The following is a 23,279-nucleotide window of genomic DNA, read 5'->3' as shown; positions in this document are numbered from 1 at the left end:
ACGAGTACTCCGGTACTCCCGTGGGTAGGGACTATCCTAGTATAAAAGGTTTCTTTCCTAGCTTGACCGCAAGTGTCATGAATCTATTTAAATCTGACTTCTTCGTTCCCATTGTACTCTTATGAGAACCCGTGTGTGAGTTTAGACTCTGCATACACCTCCCGTGGGCCTCCCACTTCCTAACTATAGATCGTTTAGTGTAGCCCCAGCGATTCCCTAGGCCAACTCTGCATTTATGTTGTGGTACTTATACCACTTTTCTAGTATATGGTTTCCTCCGCCCCTAGGGCGCGACTGTATATGTGCAACTTAAAGTGTGTTATTTAAGCTTCCTGTATTGTGCTTTGACCTCTGACCTCAAAGAGAACAGAGGTATCGTGTTTAGAATAAATACATATATATTTGATATATATCTTGTGCGGTGTCCTTTAATTTGGTGTTCAAAGGATTGTTCTGGTAAAACAGCTGGCTTCACATGCCCTCTGAAGTTTTAGCCTAAGACTGCTTTGTCCATGCTACCACTAGGATAGCTGGTCTATAAGGTTGACTTTACAACCAATCACCATAAGGGTTGTTTGGACTGATACAGGGTGCCCACTAGAACTAGTGGACATCATGTATCAGGCCAACTTCTCACAACCTTGTCTCCTCAATACTGCTGCACCTGCTAATTGTCTAAATCCTGTGGATGCAACATCCACGGCTGCGTCGATGATTTCCGCAGAGGTATATTCTCCCTCCTGTAGAATCTTCAAGGCCTCGGATTTGGAAGATTCCGACAGCATGTTAATGTAGGGGGAGATGTCGGACCACATTTGCCGATCGTATCTCCCTAATATGGCTAGGGAATTTGCAGCCCAAACCGTCGTCGCAGCCATAGTGGAAATCTTCATTCCAATCGAATCCAACCACCTGCCATCACTGTCCGGCGGAGCAGTTATAGGTGAAGAGGGGTTCCTGGCCAGTCTCTGCGCCGCTTGGGCGATGACAGTCAGCTTTCGGCTGGCCGATGAGGCATGCAGGTGAATCACTTGGCACCTTATATGTTTTTGTCCAACCGAGGCAAGACTGCTGGAAGAGAATTTGGTGTTGCCATGATTTTTAATCCTTCCTTCCAGATAAAATCTATTATGGGAATTGTCCTGATCTGCTTTCTTGGTTGGTCATTAAAATCATAAAGAAAGCAGTCATCTTTCTTTGTCTCCATAGGTATGAGAAAACTCTTCGTTGCCCTCTCCAGGGCAGAGTCCACTGGGGCCGGAGCTGACTGTGATGGAGTTTGGATTTGGTATTCGTCCCACTCCCAACAGCACTGACTGGTCATCCACCTCTCCCTCTTCCCGGTCATCATCTGTTGTATTTGCATCATGGGAATGACGAGATGGCAGTGGAGAAGGTGGTCTGGGAGATTGTAAAGAGGTTATAGGAACCCTTGGCATACGCATGGATGGAAGAGACTCCGCCGATTCCGATGGAGGAAAACAACGATAATAGTCCTGCAACATATATTGCAAATTGTTAGGCAATTCCAAAGGCATCTGCGCTGAGGGAACTGTGACATGAGTTGGAGCTTGAGGCTCAGGACATGGTTCTTCCTCCTGGTTGTCCCTCCTGGTTGTCATCTTGGTATTTTATAAACAGTTCTGATGGACTCCTAGCAGTGCAGAATCTATCATCCTCTCCAGATTCCTTTTCGTCCCTCAGAATCGAATAATTGTTCAGGCAGCTTCAATGGTGACAGGGCTTCCAATGAGGAGCCACGATGTTGTAGTAGAAAAGCCGCCGTTGAAGGCAGGGCGGATGAAGCAGTAGCCGATGTTGCAGACCAAACTTGTAAATCCGTGCAGGAAGACAAAAGAGGCGTCAACAAGTGTGCCGTCGACGAGATAGTCGACGATGGTGTTGGTGTCAAAAAAGTGAGCGTCGATGAGGAAGCAGTTTGACGACGAGGCAATTTGTCGACGAGAGGTTAGCCGTCAACGAGGCAATCTTCGTCGACAAGGAGGTCGTCGACAAGGAGGTCGTCGACGAGGTAATCTTCGTCGGCGCGGCAGTCGTCGGCGCGGCAGTCGTCATCGGCGCGGCAGTAGTCATCGGCGCGGCAGTCGTCGGCGGCGCGGCAGTCGTCGGCGGCGCGGCAGTCGTCGTCGGCGCGGCAGTAGTCATCGGCGCGGCAGTCTTCGACGGCACGGAAGTCTTTGACGACGAGGAAGTCTTCGACGACGAGGTCAACGAGATCTTTGCCCTTACCGTCGATGGAGCGCTGACGAGAGATGAAATCTCCTTCGTCGACGAGATGGGTCTAACAGCAACGGAGACTAGCGTCGACGAAGCCGATGTCATGATCATCTTCGGTCTCGGAGACGAGAATGTAACCATCGACGTAGATGTAACGTCGACGATGATCATAGTCGACGAAGGAGCCGTCGACGGCGGCATTTTCTGCTGAGCTAATTCCTTGTCCAGAAGTCTTTTAGATGTCAGACTTTCCAGTCTTTCTTGGGGGCGTAGCAGGCTTAGATTTTGAAGGTGGAGCCCAAAGCTCGGATTAGGGAAGAAGGGTCTAAACATCTTGGATTAAGAAAGAGATGCACTGTGAGATTGTTTAGTATACAGTGGGTTAGGTTGGCCTTGAGGGAATAGCAGTCCCCATCCTCAAACTAAAAACTGACATAAAAGTGGCAGCTCTGGCAACCAGCCTCAGAACACTACTGGACTCAAAGAAAAGGACTGCTCCTGCTGAAACTGTGGACTTCAGAAAGAAAGGCTGCACCAAGGAACACTTCACCTGCTGAACCAATACAGGACTTCAGAATGAGAAGAGCTACTTACTGCTGTTGTATCTGTGGAAAGAGACCAAGACCTGAGCCTGCTCCCACTCTTGCCAAGGACCAGTGAGTGGACTTCAAGAGCTAGTTGGTTGGCCTCCTGCTAAGTTTCAGGGGCACAAAAGCTAAACAAGCCAGCACCAGAAAAGTGCCCAGCAGACCAGTTTGCAATGGACTGGACCAGGACCCTGCTGGTGTAGCCCGTGAGATCCAGGACTAGCCCCCAGACATGCCCCACAGGTCTTAGACCCTTGGCAGTTAGAGTGTATTTTTTATCTTCAGAGAACTGCAACTTGTGAGCCCAAGCTAAAAGATAATGTTTATTAAGCAGAGAGTCCAGGAATGAAAGACAACCACCACTTGCTGGTTCATACGTATCCTTGAATGTCGTTTAGACCCAAGGCTCTTTACCGAATTGCTGGACTTAATCTGTCCATTGACAAAATCATCACCGGACTCAAGCTACAACGAGAAACTAGAAAAGTTTTGTGCAAAGATAAAACTTTGATCAGGACCAATCCAGCCCCTGTACCTGACCAGTGGTCCATCACGGTCGGCCTGAATGATTGACTTTGACTTGGACCCTTGAGTTCGAGGCTCATAGACTACCACTAGGAATGAACTGCAGTAGTTAACAAAACATTTTAGAGTGAATTACAGTGAATTATGAAAACCTTGCAAATATAACTTCCGTTCCCTTCCTCAGATATTTGTCGTTTTGGTATACATACTATTTTTATAAATTGGTGTGGGGTTTTTGGGTCATTTCTAACTTATTGACTGTTTTGGTGCTGAAGAACAAGTTACTTACCTTCGGTAACGCTTTTTCTGGTGGATACAGTATCTGCCTGTGGATTCCTCACCTTGTGAATATCCCCTGCGCCAGCAACATTCGGAAACTTTTGTAGCAGTCCACGCCGATGAGGTCGAAGACGACGTCACAGAGGCACGGCTCCGCTCGCGACTCCGCTGAAGTCACCGGCTCCATAAGAAGACCTCCTCGGCGTGATGACGTCAGTTACGCCCCTTATTTCCGTGCCTTCGAGGCACACGGACGGACTGACAGCAATATGTACATAAACAGTATACACAGTACACAATATGCATATCAACACACACAGTGTGGAGAAGAAACATCAAAACACTAGAAATAACCCAATGCCTTTGACAGATGTAAACACATCTGAAACACCATCAATAGAATTATAGACATAAAGTCACTGGTATAGAAGGACGGACAACGGGGAGGCGGGTGGGTCAGTGAGGAATCCACAGGCAGATACTGTATCCACCAGAAAAAGCGTTACCGAAGGTAAGTAACTTGTTCTTCTGATGGATACATCTGCCAGTGGATTCCTCACCTTGTGAATAGATTCCACAGCAGTCCCCCACTCCCGGAGGAGGGTGTCCACCCTTCTATACCAGAAAGTCCTGAAGGACGGATCGCGCAAAATGTCCGTCCCTCCTCACCTCGGTGTCTAAACAATAATGCTTTGCGAAGGTGTGGAGGGAGGCCCAAGTTGCCGCCCTACAAATGTCCTCCACTGGAACACCTCTAGCTAAGGCAGATGTGGAAGACTTTGCTCTGGTAGAATGAGCCCTCAAACCCTCCGGAGGCTCCTTACCAGCTAGAGAGTAGCAGATCTTGATGCATAGCACAATCCATCTGGAAAGGGTGCGCTTGTGCACCGCACGACCCTTTCTGCAGCCAGCAAAGCCCACAAAGAGCTGGTCATCAATCCTGTAGTCCTTAGTCCTGTCCAGGTAAAAGCTCACCGCCCTCTTAGGGTCCAAACGGTGAAGTCTCTCCTCCTCCTTGGAAGGGTGTGGGGGAGGATAAAAGGAAGGAAGGGTAATGGACTGCCCCAGATGGAAGGGAGTTACCACTTTAGGCAAAAACGCAGCCCTGGTCCGGAGCACCATTCGTTCAGCATGCACAGTCAAAAATGGGGGTTTTGAACTAAGAGCTTGAAGCTCACTTACCCTCCTTGCCGAGGTGATTGCAATGAGGAACACTGTCTTAAAAAACAACCGTCTCAAGGGACACTTATGTAAGGGCTCGAAGGGAGAACCCATAAGATAAGTCAGTACAAGATTTAAGTCCCACTGAGGTACAATAAAGGGAGTAGGAGGAAATTTATTCGTAAGGCCCCTGAGAAACCTAAGCACAATAGGTGATTTAAATAAGGACGGCTGATCCGGCAGGCATAGGAAAGCCGACAAAGCAGATAAATATCCTTTTACAGTAGCCACAGCAAAGCCTTGCTGAGCAAGAGAAAGGGCAAACTGTAAAATATTAGACAAACGAGCCTTCAAGGGATCAATTGACCTCTCTCCGCACCAGAGAACGAATTTAGACCATCTATAGGAGTATATTGATTTGGTGGAGTGTCGCCTGGCCGATAAAATAACGTCCACCACATCCGGCGGGAGAGAGAAAGAATTCAGGTTGCCCCGTTCAATCTCCAGGCATGAAGGTGTAAGCTCTGGAGGTGGGGGTGTAGAACCTGCCCCTCCGACTGCGAGAGGAGGTCTACCCTGAGAGGGAGACGGAGCGGAGGGCACGAGGAGAGGTGGAGAAGATCTGTGTACCACACCCTTCTTGGCCAATCCGGGGCGATCAATATGACTTGGGCCCGGTCTTGGCGAATCTTCCTCAGAACCCGAGGAATCAAGGGTATGGGAGGAAACGCGTAAAGGAGTTGTGAGCTCCAATCTATCTGAAACGCGTCCCCCAACGCTCCCTGCATAGGATACTGGAGACTGCAGAATGACGGGCAGTGAGCATTCTCGTGAGTGGCGAACAGGTCCACCCGAGGAGTTCCCCACATCCGAAAGACGTGAAGAACTACCTCTGGATGAAGCCTCCACTCGTGATCGGCGGAGAACTGCCGACTGAGACTGTCCGCACGCACGTTCAGAACTCCGGCCAGATGATTTGCCATCAGACAAATCCGATGGTCCTGAGCCCAGGACCATAGACGCAGGGCCTCTGCTTGTTTATATACCACATCGCGGTCGTGTTGTCTGTCAGGACTTGAATCGACTGACCGCGAAGGGAAGGAAGGAAGGCCTTGAGTGCCAAACGTATCGCCCGTAATTCCAGAAGGTTGATGTGCAACAACCTTTCTTCCGGAGACCAAAGACCCTTGATCTCCAGATCCCCCAGATGAGCACCCCACCCTAGAGTGGATGCATCCGTTATCACCGTGGTCACCGATGGAGGTAGATGGAAGGGCTTTCCTTGGGACAGATTGCCCTCTACGCTCCACCAAGATAGATCCGCTGCAGCTCCTCTGGAGATCCTCACAGACTCCCTGAGATCTCCTTTGTGCTGATACCACTGCTTGCGGAGGCACCACTGGAGCGCCCTCATGTGCCAGCGTGCATGGTTGACCAACAGGATGCAGGAGGCGAACAGACCGAGCAGGCGAAGGACCTTCAGAACGGGAACGACCGCTCCGCTGTAAAATAAAGGAATCATTTCCTGAATGTCGAGAATCCTTTGAGGAGGAGGGAATGCTCGACACACAGTAGTGTCCAGTACCGCACCTATGAACAGGTTGCGCTGAGAGTGCACCAGGTGAGATTTGGGCACATTGATCGAAAAACCCAATCTGAACAACAGCGGAGTTGTATCCCGCAGATGGCACAGCACCTTCTCCGACGACTCCGCCTTGATCAGCCAGTCGTCCAAATAAGGGAAAACCGAAATTCCCGATCTTCTGAGATGGGCTGCCACCACTGCCATCACCTTTGTGAAGACTCGAGGTGCCGAAGTAAGACCAAACGGGAGGACCGCAAACTGATAATGCTGCGACCCTACCGTGAACCGGAGATATTTCCTGTGCGACTTCAGAATGGGGATGTGAAAATACGCATCCTGCAAGTCGAGCGACACCATCCAATCCTCCTGATTCAGCGCCTGAAGAAACTGCGCAAGGGTGAGCATCTTGAACTTCTCCTGTTTCAGGTAAAAATTCAGGATTCTGAGGTCCAATATCGGACGCAATCTGCCGTCCTTCTTCGGGATCAGAAAATACCGGGAGTAGCATCCCTGACCCCTCTCCTGCTCCGGAACCACCTCTATCGCACCTTTCTGAAACAACTTCAGGACTTCCTCCTGTAGGAGAAGACGGTGGTCCTCCGAGCAAACCCCTTGGCAAGGAGGGTAATTTGGAGGGAATTCCCGAAAGGGAAGGGCGTACCCATTTTCTACAAGATCCAGAACCCAGAGATCTGAAGATACAGATTCCCAATCTTGTAGAAAATGGGTAAGCCGGCCCCCCACAGGACCAGCATGATCCGGAATGCCGAATCTAGGGCTGTTTTGCGGTGGTGGGAGGGGCTGAGGAAGAGGAAGAGGAGGAGGAGAGTTGACGGCCACGTGAGCGACCTCTAAGTCTTCCTCTATATCCCTTGGAACTTTGCTGCTGCTGCTGGGCTGGTCTATAAGAACGAAAACTCGCCCTACCAAAACCTCTGTACCTCTTGAAAGTACCTCTCGGCTGGGATTGAAGGCCCAACGACCTAGCCGTAGCCTTACTCTCTTTGAAGCGCTCGAGAGCAGCATCAGCCTTCTTCCCGAACAGACCAGACCCATCAAAAGGCAAGTCCAACAAGGTTGACTGGACATCAGAAGAGAATTCGGAGGACTTAAGCCACGCACCCCTCCTGGTGGCGACTGAAGACCCCATGACCCTGGCAACTGAGTCTGCTGTATCTAGGCCACTCTGAATAACCTGGCGAGCAGCCGCCTGGGCATCCGATAGTACTTCATGGAAGCCTGCTCTATCCTCCTCTGACAGCTTCGGTGCCAACTTTTTAGCTGAATCCATAAGCGCATGGATATAGCACCCCAATAAGCAAGTCGCATTAGAAGATTTTAATGCCATACTGGCTGATGAAAAGACCTTCTTGGCCGATTGGTCTACCTTCTTGGCCTCTCTGTCCCCTGGGACTTGAGGAAACGCACCTTTTGAACGTCCAGAACAAGCCGCCTGAACGACCAGACTTTCAGGTGAAGGGTGTGATGACAAACTCAGGATCCCCTGGAGCCACCCTATATCTCCTTGTAACCACCTTGGACACCGCAGGAGCCGAAAAAGGCTTGCGCCACACATCCAACACAGGCTCCAATATTGCTTCATTAAAAGGCAACAGCGGCTCTGACACCGCAGTTGGAGAGTGCAACACCTCAGTCAAGATATTAGACTTGAATTCAACAGATGGCAATTGAAGGTCCAACAACTCTGCAGCCTTTCTGATTACAGCATGATAAGGTGCCGCGTCTTTAGAAGGTTCATCCGATGGAGGAGTGATCTCCCACTCCGGAGACAAATCCAACCCACTTGCCTCCTTCAACTCGTCAAACACCTCATCGGATTCGACCAATTCCCCCTCTTCAGCCTCGTCCATAAGATAGCGCCTCTCCTCCAGCACTCTCTGCGCCTCCCTTCTGGAACGGATCCGCACCTGCGGCGTCGGCGGCGCCGTGATCGAATCCGACGGCGCCGGCAGAGGCGTCGAACGCGGATCAGCTGGAGCAGCCGGCATCGAACGAGGTCGAGTCGGCGCCGGTGAAGAGGGAATCGGCGTCGATGTTCTCGGCGCCGGCATCTGCCAAGACGGCGTCGCCGGGAAGAAAGGCATAAACGGTGCTTGAGGATAAACCTGCGGCACTCCCAGATTAAAAGCCATCGGACCCATAGGTGCACCAGAGGTATACATGGCCCGAGAAAACACCCCGTACATCGCATTGAGATAATGCGAGGGGTCCTGACCTGGATTAGGGAAAGCCGGATACTGGTCAGGTAACACCGGACTCGGGCCAGCCGGCGCCGACGGTGGAACTTGCGGCATCACAGACTCACCCGGAGCCTGATCATCCTCATCCTGGGCCGGAGTCGGAGACGGAGCCGAAGGACCTGCAGGATCTGGAGAAGCCATCGGCGCCGGAGAGGACGCCGGCACCGGCGATTCAGCCGGAGCCGGAGAAGACACAGGAGAAGAAGGAGCAAGAGGCGAAGCCGGGACAGGAGAAGGAGACACTGTCTCCCTTCGACGCCGAGCAGGTGATTTAGACTTCGACGTCGAGGCCTTATGATGAGACGAATGCCTCCTCTTCTTCTTATGCTTCTTGCTCTTTGAAGCATGTCCCGAAGTCGACTTGGAAGCCGACCTCGACCTCGACCTGGATCTTCTTCTACCTCTTTTCTCCTTTTTCTTCATCCGGGCGATAAAGAGCTTTGCCTCTCTTTCCTTAAGAGCCTTCGAGCTCATCTTTCTGCAACACGAACATCCTTCAACATCGTGGTCCGATGACAAACACCAAACGCAGTCGTCATGCGGGTCAGTGATGGACATGTGTTTGCCACATTCACGGCAAGGCTTGAAACCAGACTTCCTTGCCGACATTCTCGAAGAAAGACAGAGAAACTTCGGAATAAACACAAAGTAACAGGTAAAGCTACCAGTAACGATTCCCGAAATCCGTTGGCGTCGTCGGCGCGGAAAAAAGGGAACTGACGTCATCACGCCGAGGAGGTCTTCTTATGGAGCCGGTGACGTCAGCGGAGTCGCGAGCGGAGCCGTGCCTCTGTGACGTCGTCTTCGACCTCATCGGCGTGGACTGCTACAAAAGTTTCCGAATGTTGCTGGCGCAGGGGATATTCACAAGGTGAGGAATCCACTGGCAGATGTATCCATCAGAAACAGCTTTTCTTTTGAGTGAAGCTTGACTGCTGTGTGCCACAGTTACTCAGGACTGAGTGTAGTTTTGATTTCAAGAAACCCAATTGGACCTGATAAGGATTACTGCTATTATTTCTTGGTGAGGTCTCATAATCACACCCCAACTAATAATTCACTTTTTTCACACAGGTGAAATTATAAAGGTTTCTCATTTTATGAAACCGATTGCCTAGGGAGTCAATCAGTCTACAAGAAGATCTAGCAAGGTGTAGCAGAGTATAAACCCTAAAGGAAACATGTGCAGGCTTAGACGGGGTCAACCACAAAGAACATACTCCAACAGGCCCGGTAAGGAAATGCATTTGTGACCAAACTTTCACACAGAATCATAGACTAGATTACTTTAATATAAGGTACAAAAATGTAAAAAGACTTTTTCTAACTCACTAAAAGATTTTTTAAAAATGAACAAAAAAAGAAATCACAAAAGAATTGGTCATGTTCGAGCTATTATCAATATAATGGCGCATTGCACTGGGTTGCGCTGTAAGGATCTTCATTGATGAGCTAGGCACACACTAGGGTGTACATACACTTAACAAAAATAGTGAGCTCTTTCTAAAGCATGTGCTAACTCGGTGAAATACATGACTTATGTAGCTGTATTGGATTCCCTCAGAGCTAGAGTGCATTGTGCAGCTGATTCTGAAAGGAGACAGATGTTTAGTAAGTATACAATATTTCTCTACAAATAAACAAATTACGCAGTCTCAATTCACAGATATTGTTCCTTCTTACATTGTTTAAAGTTACAACTTTAGCATAACACCGAGACCATGAATGGATAGCAGATCAAACTCTAGAAAGGTTTTTACTTAAGTAAACTGTGTTTAGCTCTAATGATGTAGTTGGAGGTCTGAAGGGCAACGGTATTTTTCCCTTAAGGGTGCAAGTATGTTTTTGTAATGAACTGGTTAAACAAGGTTCAGAAGTATTTCAACATTTATAACCTCCTTAAATAGCCACTTAAAATGTAGGAAATGCCCTATAAACTTACCACAGGAATGACATGGGTGACACCATCTCCACTGTCTATAACTGTGCCAGTGAGCGTCCGTTCTCCCACCTGTCTTGACGTCCAGGAGGCAGCTAAGGCAAGGACGGCCTAAAGGAAAAAACACAACATTGCTAAAAATCAAAATGTTATGTTTCTAAATATTTATCCCTGTTTTTATCAGTCGGACAACTGAACTCTTCAAGTAGTTGAGTAATATTTTATCATGCCTCAAGAGGCCATATTATAACCATACTTTCAACAGAACATTAATATATTATTGGCAGTTAACTGCTAGTTTGTTAGACTAAAATTCTACAACATACATTGGACTTATTTCTTGCAAATTTACAAACCACCATATGGACCCACAATGGCATTGGTATCCACTGATGGAGCAAACTGGACTACTTTGGCAAAAACTGCATGTGTGGGCATTCCTCCATCACTTCCGTCTGCTGTAATTGCCCTCCTAAAATTACCACGTTTCTGGTGGGCATCTTTCGATCTGCAAACAACTAGGTCCTTTTGGAGCTGACTAAGGTTGGTCCACAGAAGCCTCCAACAGTTCTAGGCAGAAATAACAATTCTGATAACCTGACAATTTATCTACACCAAATACAGTATTATTTGTCAAAGTTAGGGGATCCTTGAGAGATCGTACAATTTTCTTTAGATGTGTACACATTCAATACTGTCAGAGGTTACTGCCATTTGGAATGTTTTTGGTGAAAAGGGTAATTTTAAGCAACACATACTTATGCAGAAAGATAAAGCTACTAAATTGGTGAAGTCCCTTAAATACTATAGTTGAAGCTTCTCCATCCGAGTATGTATTTATTATTTTGTATTTGTAGTACTTTTATTCATGAAGTTAACAGTAGAATTACTTTAATAATTTGCATTAATTCTATAATTAAAATAGATATTTATGTGTTGACCAGATCTCTATATCAAGGTGTTTTCCAGACAACTAACCTACATTTTTACTGAGGTTCTATGAAATTTGCTAGTGTAAGAATCTGCCACAGCTTAAAGAAGAATTCTATTATTAACGAAAAATACAAGGTATTTGCTTTGCACTCTTCTGTGGAAATATTACATTTTATTTTCTGCAGGGTTCTCTCTTTTGGCAAAACAAGCAATATGTTTTCTTTCCTCATATCAAATATACAGAGATATGAATCAGCATATCTATCTTTGAATATGAGCCAAGTTTAGCTGTTTTGCAAAATGTTCATTTTATGAGCAATTAGTGTTCCAAAGATTTGTTTCAAAATGCAAGTTCATTGTGTGCAAAAAAAAGTTTATTTTATTACACCAAATTAATATAAATATTAAACTTAAGCTGCAGTTGATTCACACAACTTTGAAAAGCAAAAGTGAACATAATATAGGTTCACTTTCGATTGACCGGGTTCATTCAAATACAAATGGTAGCAAATAAAATTAACTAGAATAGAACATTCAAAGCTAGTTTATCAAACAGTAAATCAATACATGTCTACACTTCATCAAGAGTCATTACATGTTGCTTCAAGACAGGCAGGCTAATGTGGTGATGGTATCTTAATGATTATAAATATCCTATCTTGAATGAAGAAAACACAAATGCCTCCAGGGAGTCTACCACCAGCTATCTTGTTTGTATATATCTCAAATTCATTCCACAAAGGTTTCATTCCACCTCAGCATTTATAGACTCAATTTTTCTTTTGCCAACTTTGCTAAAGCAAGCAGGTCAACACTGCAGCAATTTCAGAGCTTTTCTATTGGTGGTTTCCTTGGGAGCACAGAATATCAGACAAAATGTAGTGTGATGAGGGTAAAGAGTTTGGTATAGCAAATGGGGTTTCCAAACAAAAAGTGAATAGTGCCAATGTTGTCAGTGAAGTATCTTTACTAAAAAGAGTAACAGTGACAGTAAACTTGTGGTGGGTGGAAAAGAGAACGTTTTATGTGGCTCTAGAGCAGTTAAGGGTATGGCCTCCCAGATTTACCCATTCACTGAGTCTTCACCTTATGACAACTAAGTCACAAGTTTTTCAAGAGAAAATAAATGTGTCTACAATCTCCAGGACAGACTGATTATGTCAAAGTATAAAGCATTAAACTTTTGGAGTTCAATCCATTTCAACGTCTGCTGAATATTGGTCTGCACCCTTTCTTAAATGGCTTGAATTGCGACCAGCTTCTTCCAGCAATTTTGACATTTGCTACAAAACACCATGAGTGTTGTAGGAACTTCAAACTTTAAAATGGATTTCATTAGAAGCCATTGAAAAAACATGGTGTTTGAGTTCCCTATATAGTACAGATAGGTACAACATGTTGGATGCAATACCTACTTCTATCATAATAACCATATTGGGCTCTTAGATTTGCAAATGCTAAATTTTTGACTATACATCGATCGATATAAGGCTTTCATTTTTTGACAACTCACTTGTGGAACAATTCACACAGGTGTTTTAAAGCTATTAAGGTATCTGTACTAAAGCAAATTATAAAACAGCTGCCTCTTTGAACGTCAAAGGCAACATAAACTAGAATTGGATTGCATAATGCTTCAGTGTCACCCAGCTTAATCGCTTTATTAAACCACAGCAATTTAACAGATTTCCTATATACACCATAGTGCTTGGCCTGCTTGCCAAGGACTGTATTAATGCAGCAATGTTAAGTGAACATACACAGAGCTTGAAAAAGCAGATCTGTGAAGGTATGTTCGCACATGCTGAAGTGTAATCAAGGACTGTACAATCCAGTTCCCTACATTTATAGTGATTAATCAAAATTAAAATCCACCCATCTTGCTAAAGATGCCTTTTTAATTGAACTTTGGTCATAAAGCCATTTTGTATTCTGAAATACGTTTGGAAAGTCGAGGTGATACTTTAAAAGTTATTTTCAGTGTGCAAGTAAATTTTGTATCTTCTTAAGTACACCCCTCTGATATATATGTAACAAATCCTCCTCCTCATAGAACTGCATACAAAGGACTCAGAATGCCAGGGCCTGTAACTCACTGGCTCTATGAGATGCAACAGCTGCCTAATTATCTACTCTAAGCATGGAGTCTTTGCTAGAATTCTTATACATCAGCTCCAATAATAAATGTATGTTGAGATGCAGCAGAGAAACAATGACAATGCGTTGCAGGCTTTTTAATAACATTTAAAGAAGTATCCTTGAGCGACTATCACCATTTTGTCTGATTGGATTGATGTCCACGGTTTGAGAATAACATTGAGCTATCCCCTTCCAGAGTGCTGCGAACGAAGGAGGTCATCGGAGATGTAGCTTAATGGAACTGCTCTTTTTATTGGGAAGTGGTTCCTGTTCACGTTTCCTAACTGATAGGCTGTTGAAACAATTCAAATTAATTAAAATGTAAAAAAAATGTAATGTACAACTCTGGGCAGGTCACGTGAAAGTACGCGCGAGGCTCGAAGAGCAGAAAAGATAGCATGCATAGAACCCACAACAAAGTTCTCCAATGCTGTACCAATTCGTCACGGATCCCAGATATGGTCTGAATAGTCTAGGAATGACTAATCGACTGCTTCAGATTCATTGGCCTCACTAGTACTCTGCGCTTAAATACTCTTATCAGCATGAAGAAATTTCTCTGTGAGGTTGAGGTTGATTATGTCTTTGCGATGACGTCCTTTCCCAGTCATGGCCAATGTGAAAAGGTGGAACGGACCACGAATGTTGTTCAATACTAAGTTGGACATAAACCCATCCATCACCAGCATCTCAGCTCAACCACCGCCCGGTTTCAATGTCTGCATTCCCTTCCGAGCTTTCTATGCCTAGTCCTTCTAGAACGTCGCAGGGTCCTTAGCAGTACTAAGAACATACAACAAATGAGGGATTTTAAACAAAAGATAGCACAATACTAAAGCAAGTCAAATGTGCAAAAGTGAACCTGGTTTCTCTAATATATATATATATATATATATATATATATATATATATATATATATATATATATATTCACTGAAAAAACCATAGGTTTCACTCACGTTATAGTTAGGAATTAGCATTTAAAAAACCTTGCAAATTCACTGAAAAAACCATAGGTTTCACACATGTTATAGTTAGCAGGACATTTCACTTGTGAAAACCAATGAAATTCCCCCGTTATAGTTAGTGCAGGCAACTATAACTCACGCGACCGCAATCCTCTGCTGATGACGTCAGATATTACATCACTGTATTTAGACACTAATTTACCCATGTCTTCTTCCATTAATTTTTAGCTATACATATATTACAAATATTTTTTTTTCAGAAAGACACATGTCATCAGTGATGTAATATCTGACGTCATCAGCAGAGGATTGCGGTCGCGTGAGTTATAGTTGCCTGCACTAACTATAACGGGGGAATTTCATTGGTTTTTCACGAGTGAAATGTCCTGCTAACTATAACGTGTGTGAAACCTATGGTTTTTTCAGTGAATTTCAAAGGTTTTTTAAATGTAAATTTTTTTTGAGATTTTTGTTAAAAAATAATATCCAACCTATGTATAAAATAATATATGTACTATATCCTGCATTATGGAATGGTTAATTTTTTAAAAATTAATGTTTACACACAGTTGTACATCACAGTTATCTTCTACAACCCTTGAAACGTAATTTTTTTTTTTATGAATTTTTTGCCGTGCGCGTACGGTAAGCTGACGCTACGCGCTCCGTACGTCATAAGTACGGTGCACTTACATGATACGTACGTGACGTACGTACGCACGCGTACTTCTTCGGCAACGTGTACACGCATGCGCGTTGCGCGGAACCAACGTCGTGGTTACAGGGGTGCGTGTAATGTGCATGCGCGAGTGCGTCATACGTACGCGCTCCGTAAGCGCTCCGTAAGTGCATGTGTATGTCACGTTTGCGCATGCGTACTTGTTTACGAGCGCGTAGCGTAAGCTTACGAAGCGCGCACGGTAGGTCATGTGATCCACAAAGAACACTTTATTGGTTTAAACTACTTTCAGTTCCAGAAACTTGCAACACCACACCCATTCCCCTCATTACTGCTTGAGATCCCCTAGGAGAAGGAGCTGAATTGACATTGAGATACAATGGCAGAACAGCAGTTCTCTTCTGAGAGTGAGCCTAGCAGCACCATCATCATACAGAGAAGGAGGAAACAAAAGGATTCTTTTGTGTGGGAGCATTTTACTTTTCCAGAGGGGCAGAAAAAGGTCAATGCTCCATTGGTCACTTGCAGACTTTGTGACCGTGTTTTATCTAGAGGAAATCCAAGGAAGAAGTATTCCTTTGGAAATCACTGTATGATGAGACACCTTAGGGATAAACATCCCAGGACCTTTGCTCGACATACTGGAGAAAACTCTTCAGTAAGTCACCAGAGCCCAACCTCAGAAGCTCAGCCGAGTACATCGGCAGCTCAGCTGAGCCCTTCCTCTGAGGTGGGAGCATCACCTTCCGATTTCGGAGGGTTTCAATGAGGTGTACAACGTGTTGTGGTCTTATTGTTTTTGGGGAGACCAGTGTTTCCCTTATTAACAATAAGATAGACCAGCACGTTTGTAGACGTTCATAATATTCCCATTCTTTCTTTCCTCTATCCCTGTATTAACACAACGGCTCTTTTAAGAGCCAACCTTACCTCCCATTTATTTATTTATTTCTTTTAACCTCTCCTTTTTGAAAAAAAATGTTTACTGTGCGCGCACGGTACGTGTAATCGCGGAATCGTTACACGAAGTTTGCGGAATTTTTCCGTTTACGCCGTGCGCGTATGCTACGCGCATTCGGCGATTTTTTCTAAAAAAAATTACAATTAATTTTTGCCCTTGGGGGTCCTTCTGGGACCCCTGACAAAGGCTAGGGGGTCAGGAACTGTCCACCCTGCCCCCTTTTCACGTTCTCCACCTTTATTTTTCATCCCCTCAGAGTGCGAGAGACAAAATGGCGGCCGACACTTCCTGGTTTCGACCGATTCTAATGTTTACTATGATCTAACAAACAATCAGAATCGCGCGCGCGGCGTACGGTAAGCTTACGGTACGCGCCTATAGATATATATATATATATATATATATATATATATATATATATATATATATTTTGATTTAAATGCTATTTTCTCAGGAAATACTGAACAGATTTACACGAGACCTTCAAAAGGCACATCCCTGACCTGAGGGCTAGCTCTCTGCCAAATTTCAAGTAATTCTGTTCAGCCGTTCGGGCTGTAGCTTGGACTAAAGGTCCTATGGAAAAATGCATGGGGAAAACGCGTTTTGGGACCCTCCCTTTTTCTCAGCCCCCGCTTGACGAATCCTCCCGAGACTTTCAGGGAAGGAGCGGAGCAGACCGCCCCACCTATTTTGAGAATTTCGCGAGGATTCGTCAATCGGCGCCAAAGTTATTCCAAATAGAATGTTGCGGATTTCCTATGGAAACACGGTCCCAACTATAACGAAAAGTTTCTTACCTGTCGGTGTAGTTTTGCAGCTTGAAGATCTTTCTGGATTCACTATGCTGTGCATTATTCCGCGATCTTGTGGTTGGGTCCGGATTCGTAGTCTTTTCTTTGTTTTTTTTGTAGCCCAGGTGGGCGTCGACGTCCACCATTTGGTGCACCTCCCGTGACGTCGTCGTGCTTCCTGCGGAAGTCCCACCTTTGGGGCGCCATCTTCGGGTTCTTTTTTCCCTGTTTTTTTTTTTTTTTTTTTAACCCATGGCGATTGATTAATCCTTTTGTCCATATTTCTGTACGTTTCCACTTCTTTGATCCTATCCATTTCACCCCCTCTTCCTCCAGCCTCATCTTCCTGGCGGAGGTGGGTGGGTTCGCTAGTGAATCCAGAAAGATCTTCAAGCTGCAAAACTACACCGACAGGTAAGAAACTTTTCGTTTTGCAGCGTGAATCTTTCTGGATTCACTATGCTGTGCATAGACTTTGTAGCGGTTTTCCTATTTTTGTGGTGGCTGGGTGGAAGATGATCGCTGGTCGTTGAAAATGTGTTGTAGCACCTTCTGTCCGACCTGTGCTTCCTTATTCATTTGAATGTCCACGCAGTAGTGCTTTGTGAACGTGTGCACAGATGCCCAAGTTGCTGCGAGACAAATGTCTTGGATGGGCGTGTTTGCCAGGAAGGCAACTGTGGCCCCCTTCTTCCTTGTGGAGTGAGCTTGGGGCCCCTCCGTTAGCTCCTGTCCAGCCTGTTTGTGACAGAATTGAATAGTGAGGGCAATCCACCTAGCGATGGTGCCCTTGGTCACTGGTCTACCCATGAAGCTAGTAGCAAAGGACACAAACAGCTGCTTCGACTTCCTGAGTTCCTTGGTTCTTTCAATGTAGTGCATCACCGCTCTTCTGGCATCGAGGGTGTGCAGGGCCTTTTCTGCGTTTGTAGTCGGGTTTTGGAAGAAACTCGGTATCTGGATACTCTGATTCATGTGGAACGCCGACACTACCTTGGGCATGAAGTGTGGGTCCGTCCTCAGGACTACCCTGTCTTTGTGAATTTGAATGTAGGGCTCCTGTAGCATTAGTGCTTGAAGCTCGCTCACCCTGCGTAGTGAGGTTATGGCCACTAGAAAGGCAGTTTTCATCGTCAACATTTGTAGAGTGGCCTTGTGAATGGGTTCAAACGGCGCCTTCATGAGCTCCGTCAGAACCACGTTTAAATTCCATGCCGGCGGCGGCAACCTTTTTGGGGGTGCCATTCTTTTGGCTCCCTCCATGAATCTCTTCACCACCTGCGAGGTGAAGAAACTTCCACCCTTCTCACCTCTTGTGTAGGCAACGATCGCTGCTAGGTGTACCCTTAGGGAGCTCGAGCAGAGGTTACTCTTTAGAAGGTGTGTGAGGTACCTCAGCACAGTTGAGTCTCTTGTCATTTTGTTTTGCAGGCCCTTTTTCCTGCACCACACCGTGAATCTCTTCCACTTTGCGCCGTAGCACTTTCTTGTAGTAGGTTTCCTTGCCTCCCGTAGCACTCGCATAGTGCTCTGAGGTAACCTTAGGTGTGCGAACTCTAGGTCTTCAGGAGCCATGCTGCTAGGTTGAGGGTCTCTGGCTCTGGGTGCAGGACCTCCCCGTTTTGCATTGAGAGCAGGTCTTTTCTCCTCTCGAACCTGTACGGATTGCCTTGCGCCATTTCTTGAATCTGTGAGAACCATGTCTGCCTCGCCCACTGTGGAGCCACCAGGATCAGAGTCATGTTGCTGGTTCTGCACTTGTCGAGCACTCTGTGCAACAGGGGTATCGGTGGAAAGGCGTAGGCAAATGTCCTCCACCAGCTTATCCATAGGGCATTTCCCTTGGATTGCTGATCTGGTTGCCTGGACGCGAAGCTTTGGCATTTTGCATTGTGGCGTGTTGCAAATAGGTCTATTGTGGGAGTCCCCCATCTCTGGAAGATTTTCTCCGTTTCCTGGCCATTGAGCTCCCACTCGTGCGATGCTGAGGTCTGTCTGCTCAGCCAGTCTGCCTCCACATTGTCCTTCCCTGGTAGGTGAATTGCCAGTAGATCTATCTTGAGAGGTATGGCCCATCTCCAAATCTCCTGAGCTAGGGATGAGAGGGGAAACGACTGTGTCCCCCCTTGTTTGTTGATGTAGAACATCGCCGTGGTGTTGTCTGTCTGTACCAACACCCTCTGGCCGAACAGGTGTCTCTGGAATGCCTTCAGGGCTAACAGTATCGTTTTCAACTCGAGGTAGTTGATGTGGCGGACCGCGTCTGCTGGAGCCCATAGACCCCTCACTCTGAGGTTGTCCATGTGCGCTCCCCATCCCTTCTGCGATGCGTCCGTGGTAATGGTCATTGTTGGGCTTGGTGGTGTCAGGCTTCTCCCCGTTATGTTGTCTCTGTTCCACCAAGTTATCTCCTCCTGCACTGCGTGCGTAACAACCACTAGATCCTCCCAACTTCCGTTTGCTTGTGACCATTGCTGTTGCAGCCATTCCTGGAATGGTCTCATGTGCAGGCGTACATTCGGCACCAGCTGGATACAGGACGCCATCATCCCCATCATCTTGCTCACCGCCCTCACTGTCAGAGCTCGCCCCTTCTGGTAGAGCTGCGTCTCCTTCAGTAGAGCATCTGTCCTCCTGTCGCTGGGCACTACTGTACTGTTGAGGGAGTTGATCTTTGCCCCCAGGAAAATCTTTACCTGTTCCGGTTCCAGCGATGATTTTCCCCAGTGGATGGAAAATCCCAGATTTGTGAGGGTGTCTGTTACGCGTTTTGCGTGCCTCTCGCACTTCTCGCGTGAGTTTGCCTTGACCAGCCAGTCGTCCAAGTAGGGGTATACGTGTATTCCCTGCTTTCGTAGGTGTGCCGCTACCGCCGACAGGCATTTTGTAAAGACCCTTGGCGCTGATTTTAATCCGAAGGCCAGGGTTGTGAACTGGTAGTGTTCCTGTTCGATGTTGAATCTTAGAAGGCCCTTGTGCCTTCTGTTTATTGGGATGTGAAGGTAGGCATCCTTGAGGTCCACGGTGACCATGAAGTCCCCTTCTCTTATCTGTGGCAGTACCTCCTGCAGTGAAGTCATTTTGAACCTTTGCGTTCTGATGAACTTGTTTAGGTAACGGAGGTCCAGTATGGGTCTGAGGTCTCCGTCTACCTTCGGAACCACGAAGTAGTTTGAGTAGACCCCTTTGTTGCGTTCCCTGAACGGCACTGTCTCTATGGCTCCCTTTTGTAGGAGTTTCCGCGTTTCTTCTTTGAGTATTGCCAGTTCTTGGGCTGATCTCTGTCTTCCCTTCGGCTTCCTGTTTGGAGGTCTTTTCTCCAAGTCTACGCAGTATCCGTACCGCACGATGTTCCGTATCCACTTGTCTGTGGTTATACGCCGCCACTCCTGAAGGTAGAACCTCAGCCTTCCGCCTACTGGTGACGTATGCTCGTAGGCTCTTGAATCTTCTCTTCCCCCTGATGACACTTTTTTGCGCCTCACCCTTGGGGACCTTACGAGGGTAGGCGTCTTCTTGCGTGCTGAGTCACTTCGAGGAGGGCTGATCGCCCCCTCTCCTCCTTTGGCCACGTCCGTTCCCTCTCCCGCGAAAGGACTGGCCCCGAGGTTGATATTGCCAGCTTTGCTTCGGCTGACTTTGTCCGTGACCTTCGCCCTGCTGACCTTGTTGGAACGCCTGGTGCGACGTCCCCTGTTGGCTTCCACCCCTACCGTAGGGTCTCCTCGAGGGATTTCCTCGTCTCATTCCCCTCAGCTGTAGGGCCCCCATGGACCTCGCTGTCTCGTTTTCCTTCTTGAGCTGGGTGAGCTTTTCGTCCACCGTTGCTCCGAACAGTGTCTCTCCGTTGAAGGGTGTGCCAAGGATGTTGTTCTGCACTTCCGGTTTGAATCCCGAGATTCTTAGCCATGCATGCCTCCTCTCTGTGACCCCTATGGCCATGAGTCTTGCTGAAGTCTCTGCCCCATCCAACGCCGTCTTTATACAGGAGTTGGCGATGTTCTTGCCTTCATCTACCAGGTGAGAGGCTCTCTGGCGGTATTCTTCGGGGAGGTGCTTTACTAGCTCCCCCATCTCATCCCAGTGTTGGTATTGGTGTCTATTGAGGAGTGCATTCGAATTCGCCATGCGCCAGTGCATTGCGGCGTTCCTCTCGACCTTTCTGCCTGTGAGGTCGATCCTCCTGCTCTCTTTATCCGGAGGTGGGCCCGAAGTTGCTGGAACGTTGGCCCTTCTCCTGGCCGTGGAGGCTATGATGGAGTCTGCGGTGACGCTACCCTTGATGTAAGGTGGGTCCAGGGAGGAGTGCTTATATTTCTTCTCTGTCCTGGGCGTGATCGACCGGCAGGTGGCAGGCTCCTTGAAGGCTTCTCTCCCCTGGTTCATCACGCTTTGTAGCATGGGGAGGAACTGACTCCTAGTCTGGATGGGGAGCAGTGTTTCGACGAGAAAATCGGCTTTCGGCCTCTCCTCGTCGAGTTTGACGCCGAAGGCCATTGCTGCGCTCTTCACCACCATATTGTACACCCCGATGTCGTCGGGTGGCGAAGGCCTCGAGGGGTACGTGTCCACGGCCTCCTCCGGGTTTTCGGTGTCGAGATCGTGCCATTCGACGTCGTTGCTGGTAGATGCCGCCGATTCGTAGAACGACTGTTGGTCTTCTTCCTCGGCTTCTTCCTCATAATAGGGCTCCTCTTCTTCCTCGAGACCCCTTGTCAGCCCTTCGGCGTCGAACTCGTCTTCGACCTCGACGACGTCCGCCGATGAAACCGTTGGAATCTTGAATTCCTTCATCCTGGCGTCGAACTCCTTCTTCCTTTGAAGGATGTTCTCCATTTCGGCCTCGAGCCGCCTCTTCTTTTTCTCCATTTCGGAGATGCTTTCGGCGTCGACCGCGGGTCTTTTCGATGAAACTTGCGTCGACGTCGAACGTTCTTTCTGCGTCGATCTGCCAGTTTCATGGGATGATTTCGACGACCCTTGCCTTTCGGCGTCTTTCTGCACCAGGGAGTCCTTTTGTAAGGATCCGCTGGGCCTTTTGTCCGAAGTTCCCCCTTTGGACGTCGAAGTTTTCGGCGCCGGGGCTCCCTTCGTGGACCTTGACTCAGTTTTTCTCGAGTCACCCTCGTTTTTTCGAGGTGTTTTTTGATTTGCGCTCGACGATTCTCTTACCTCGTCTTCTTTTTTCTTGTCGGTCTCTACGACCGTGAAGTTTTCGGCTGTCTCGGCGACGTTGTCCTCGTCGTCCGTGTCGAGGCCCAGCTCGTAGAGTGTCGGGGGTTTCCCTTTGCCATCCATGTTGGCGTTGGCTCTTCTCTGCCTCTCTCTCACCCTGAGTGTCTTCGGCGCGAAGGCTGAGCAGGCGTTGCAGTCGATACTCTGGTGATCCACCGGTAGGCAGAGGTTGCAGACCGGATGCTGGTCTTTCTGCGCGAACTTGTGGTGGCAGTTTGGGCAGAACTTGAATGGCGTCTTGTCCATTTCGCTCAGGGTCTCTGAGCGTGCATTCTCCAAGGCTGTCGAAGAAAAAAGGTTCGCTGGTCCTCTTTCTTCGCGCTCCTGATGAAATCTGTTCTATTCCTGATGTCTTCTCTTGATTCTATCGATGAAACTCGCTTTTCTTCCTTCTTCCTCCGAGTGAATTTCTGGAGCTTCCCGATGACGATCCAGACCCAACGGCGGAAAAAAGAATCTGAAGATGGCGCCCCAAAGGTGGGACTTCCGCAGGAAGCACGACGACGTCACGGGAGGTGCACCAAATGGTGGACGTCGACGCCCACCTGGGCTACAAAAAAAAAAAAAAACAAACAAAGAAAAGACTACGAATCCGGACCCAACCACAAGATCGCGGAATAATGCACAGCATAGTGAATCCAGAAAGATTCACGCTGCAAAACTATCTACTGGCGACCGCCAGTAGATAGATAGATATATATATATTATATATATATTACCTACTGGCGGTCGCCAGTAGGTAGTTATAGTTAGGACCACGTTTCCATAGGAAATCCGCAACATTCTATTTTGAATAACTTTGGCGCCGGTTGACCAATCCTCGCGAATTTTTCAAAATAGGTGGGGCGCTACGCTCCGCTCCTACCCTGAAAGTCTCGGGGGGATTCGTCAAGCGGGGGCTGAGATAAAAGGGGGGTCCCAAAACGCGTTTTTCCCATGCATTTTTCCATAGGACCTTTAGACACAGCTACAGCCCGAACGGCTGAACAGAATTA

The 23,279-nt window shown here is 47.2% G+C and overlaps 1 protein-coding gene across 1 annotated transcript in view; it reads right to left on the bottom strand.

Moving 5' to 3' along the window:
• Positions 1–23,279, bottom strand: part of ACTR3 (actin related protein 3) — a 294,857-nt gene that overhangs the window by 113,530 nt on the left and 158,048 nt on the right. Inside the window, exon 6 of the mRNA XM_085647336.1 lies at positions 10,579–10,686. Within this exon, the coding sequence (XP_085503462.1) occupies positions 10,579–10,686 (108 nt within the window). The remainder of the gene's footprint in view (positions 1–10,578; positions 10,687–23,279) is intronic.

Source organism: Triturus cristatus, chromosome 3_2 (genome assembly GCF_964204655.1).
Source record: "Triturus cristatus chromosome 3_2, aTriCri1.1, whole genome shotgun sequence".
NCBI lineage: Eukaryota > Metazoa > Chordata > Amphibia > Caudata > Salamandridae > Triturus > Triturus cristatus.
This window is presented reverse-complemented; position numbering and strand designations above follow the sequence as displayed.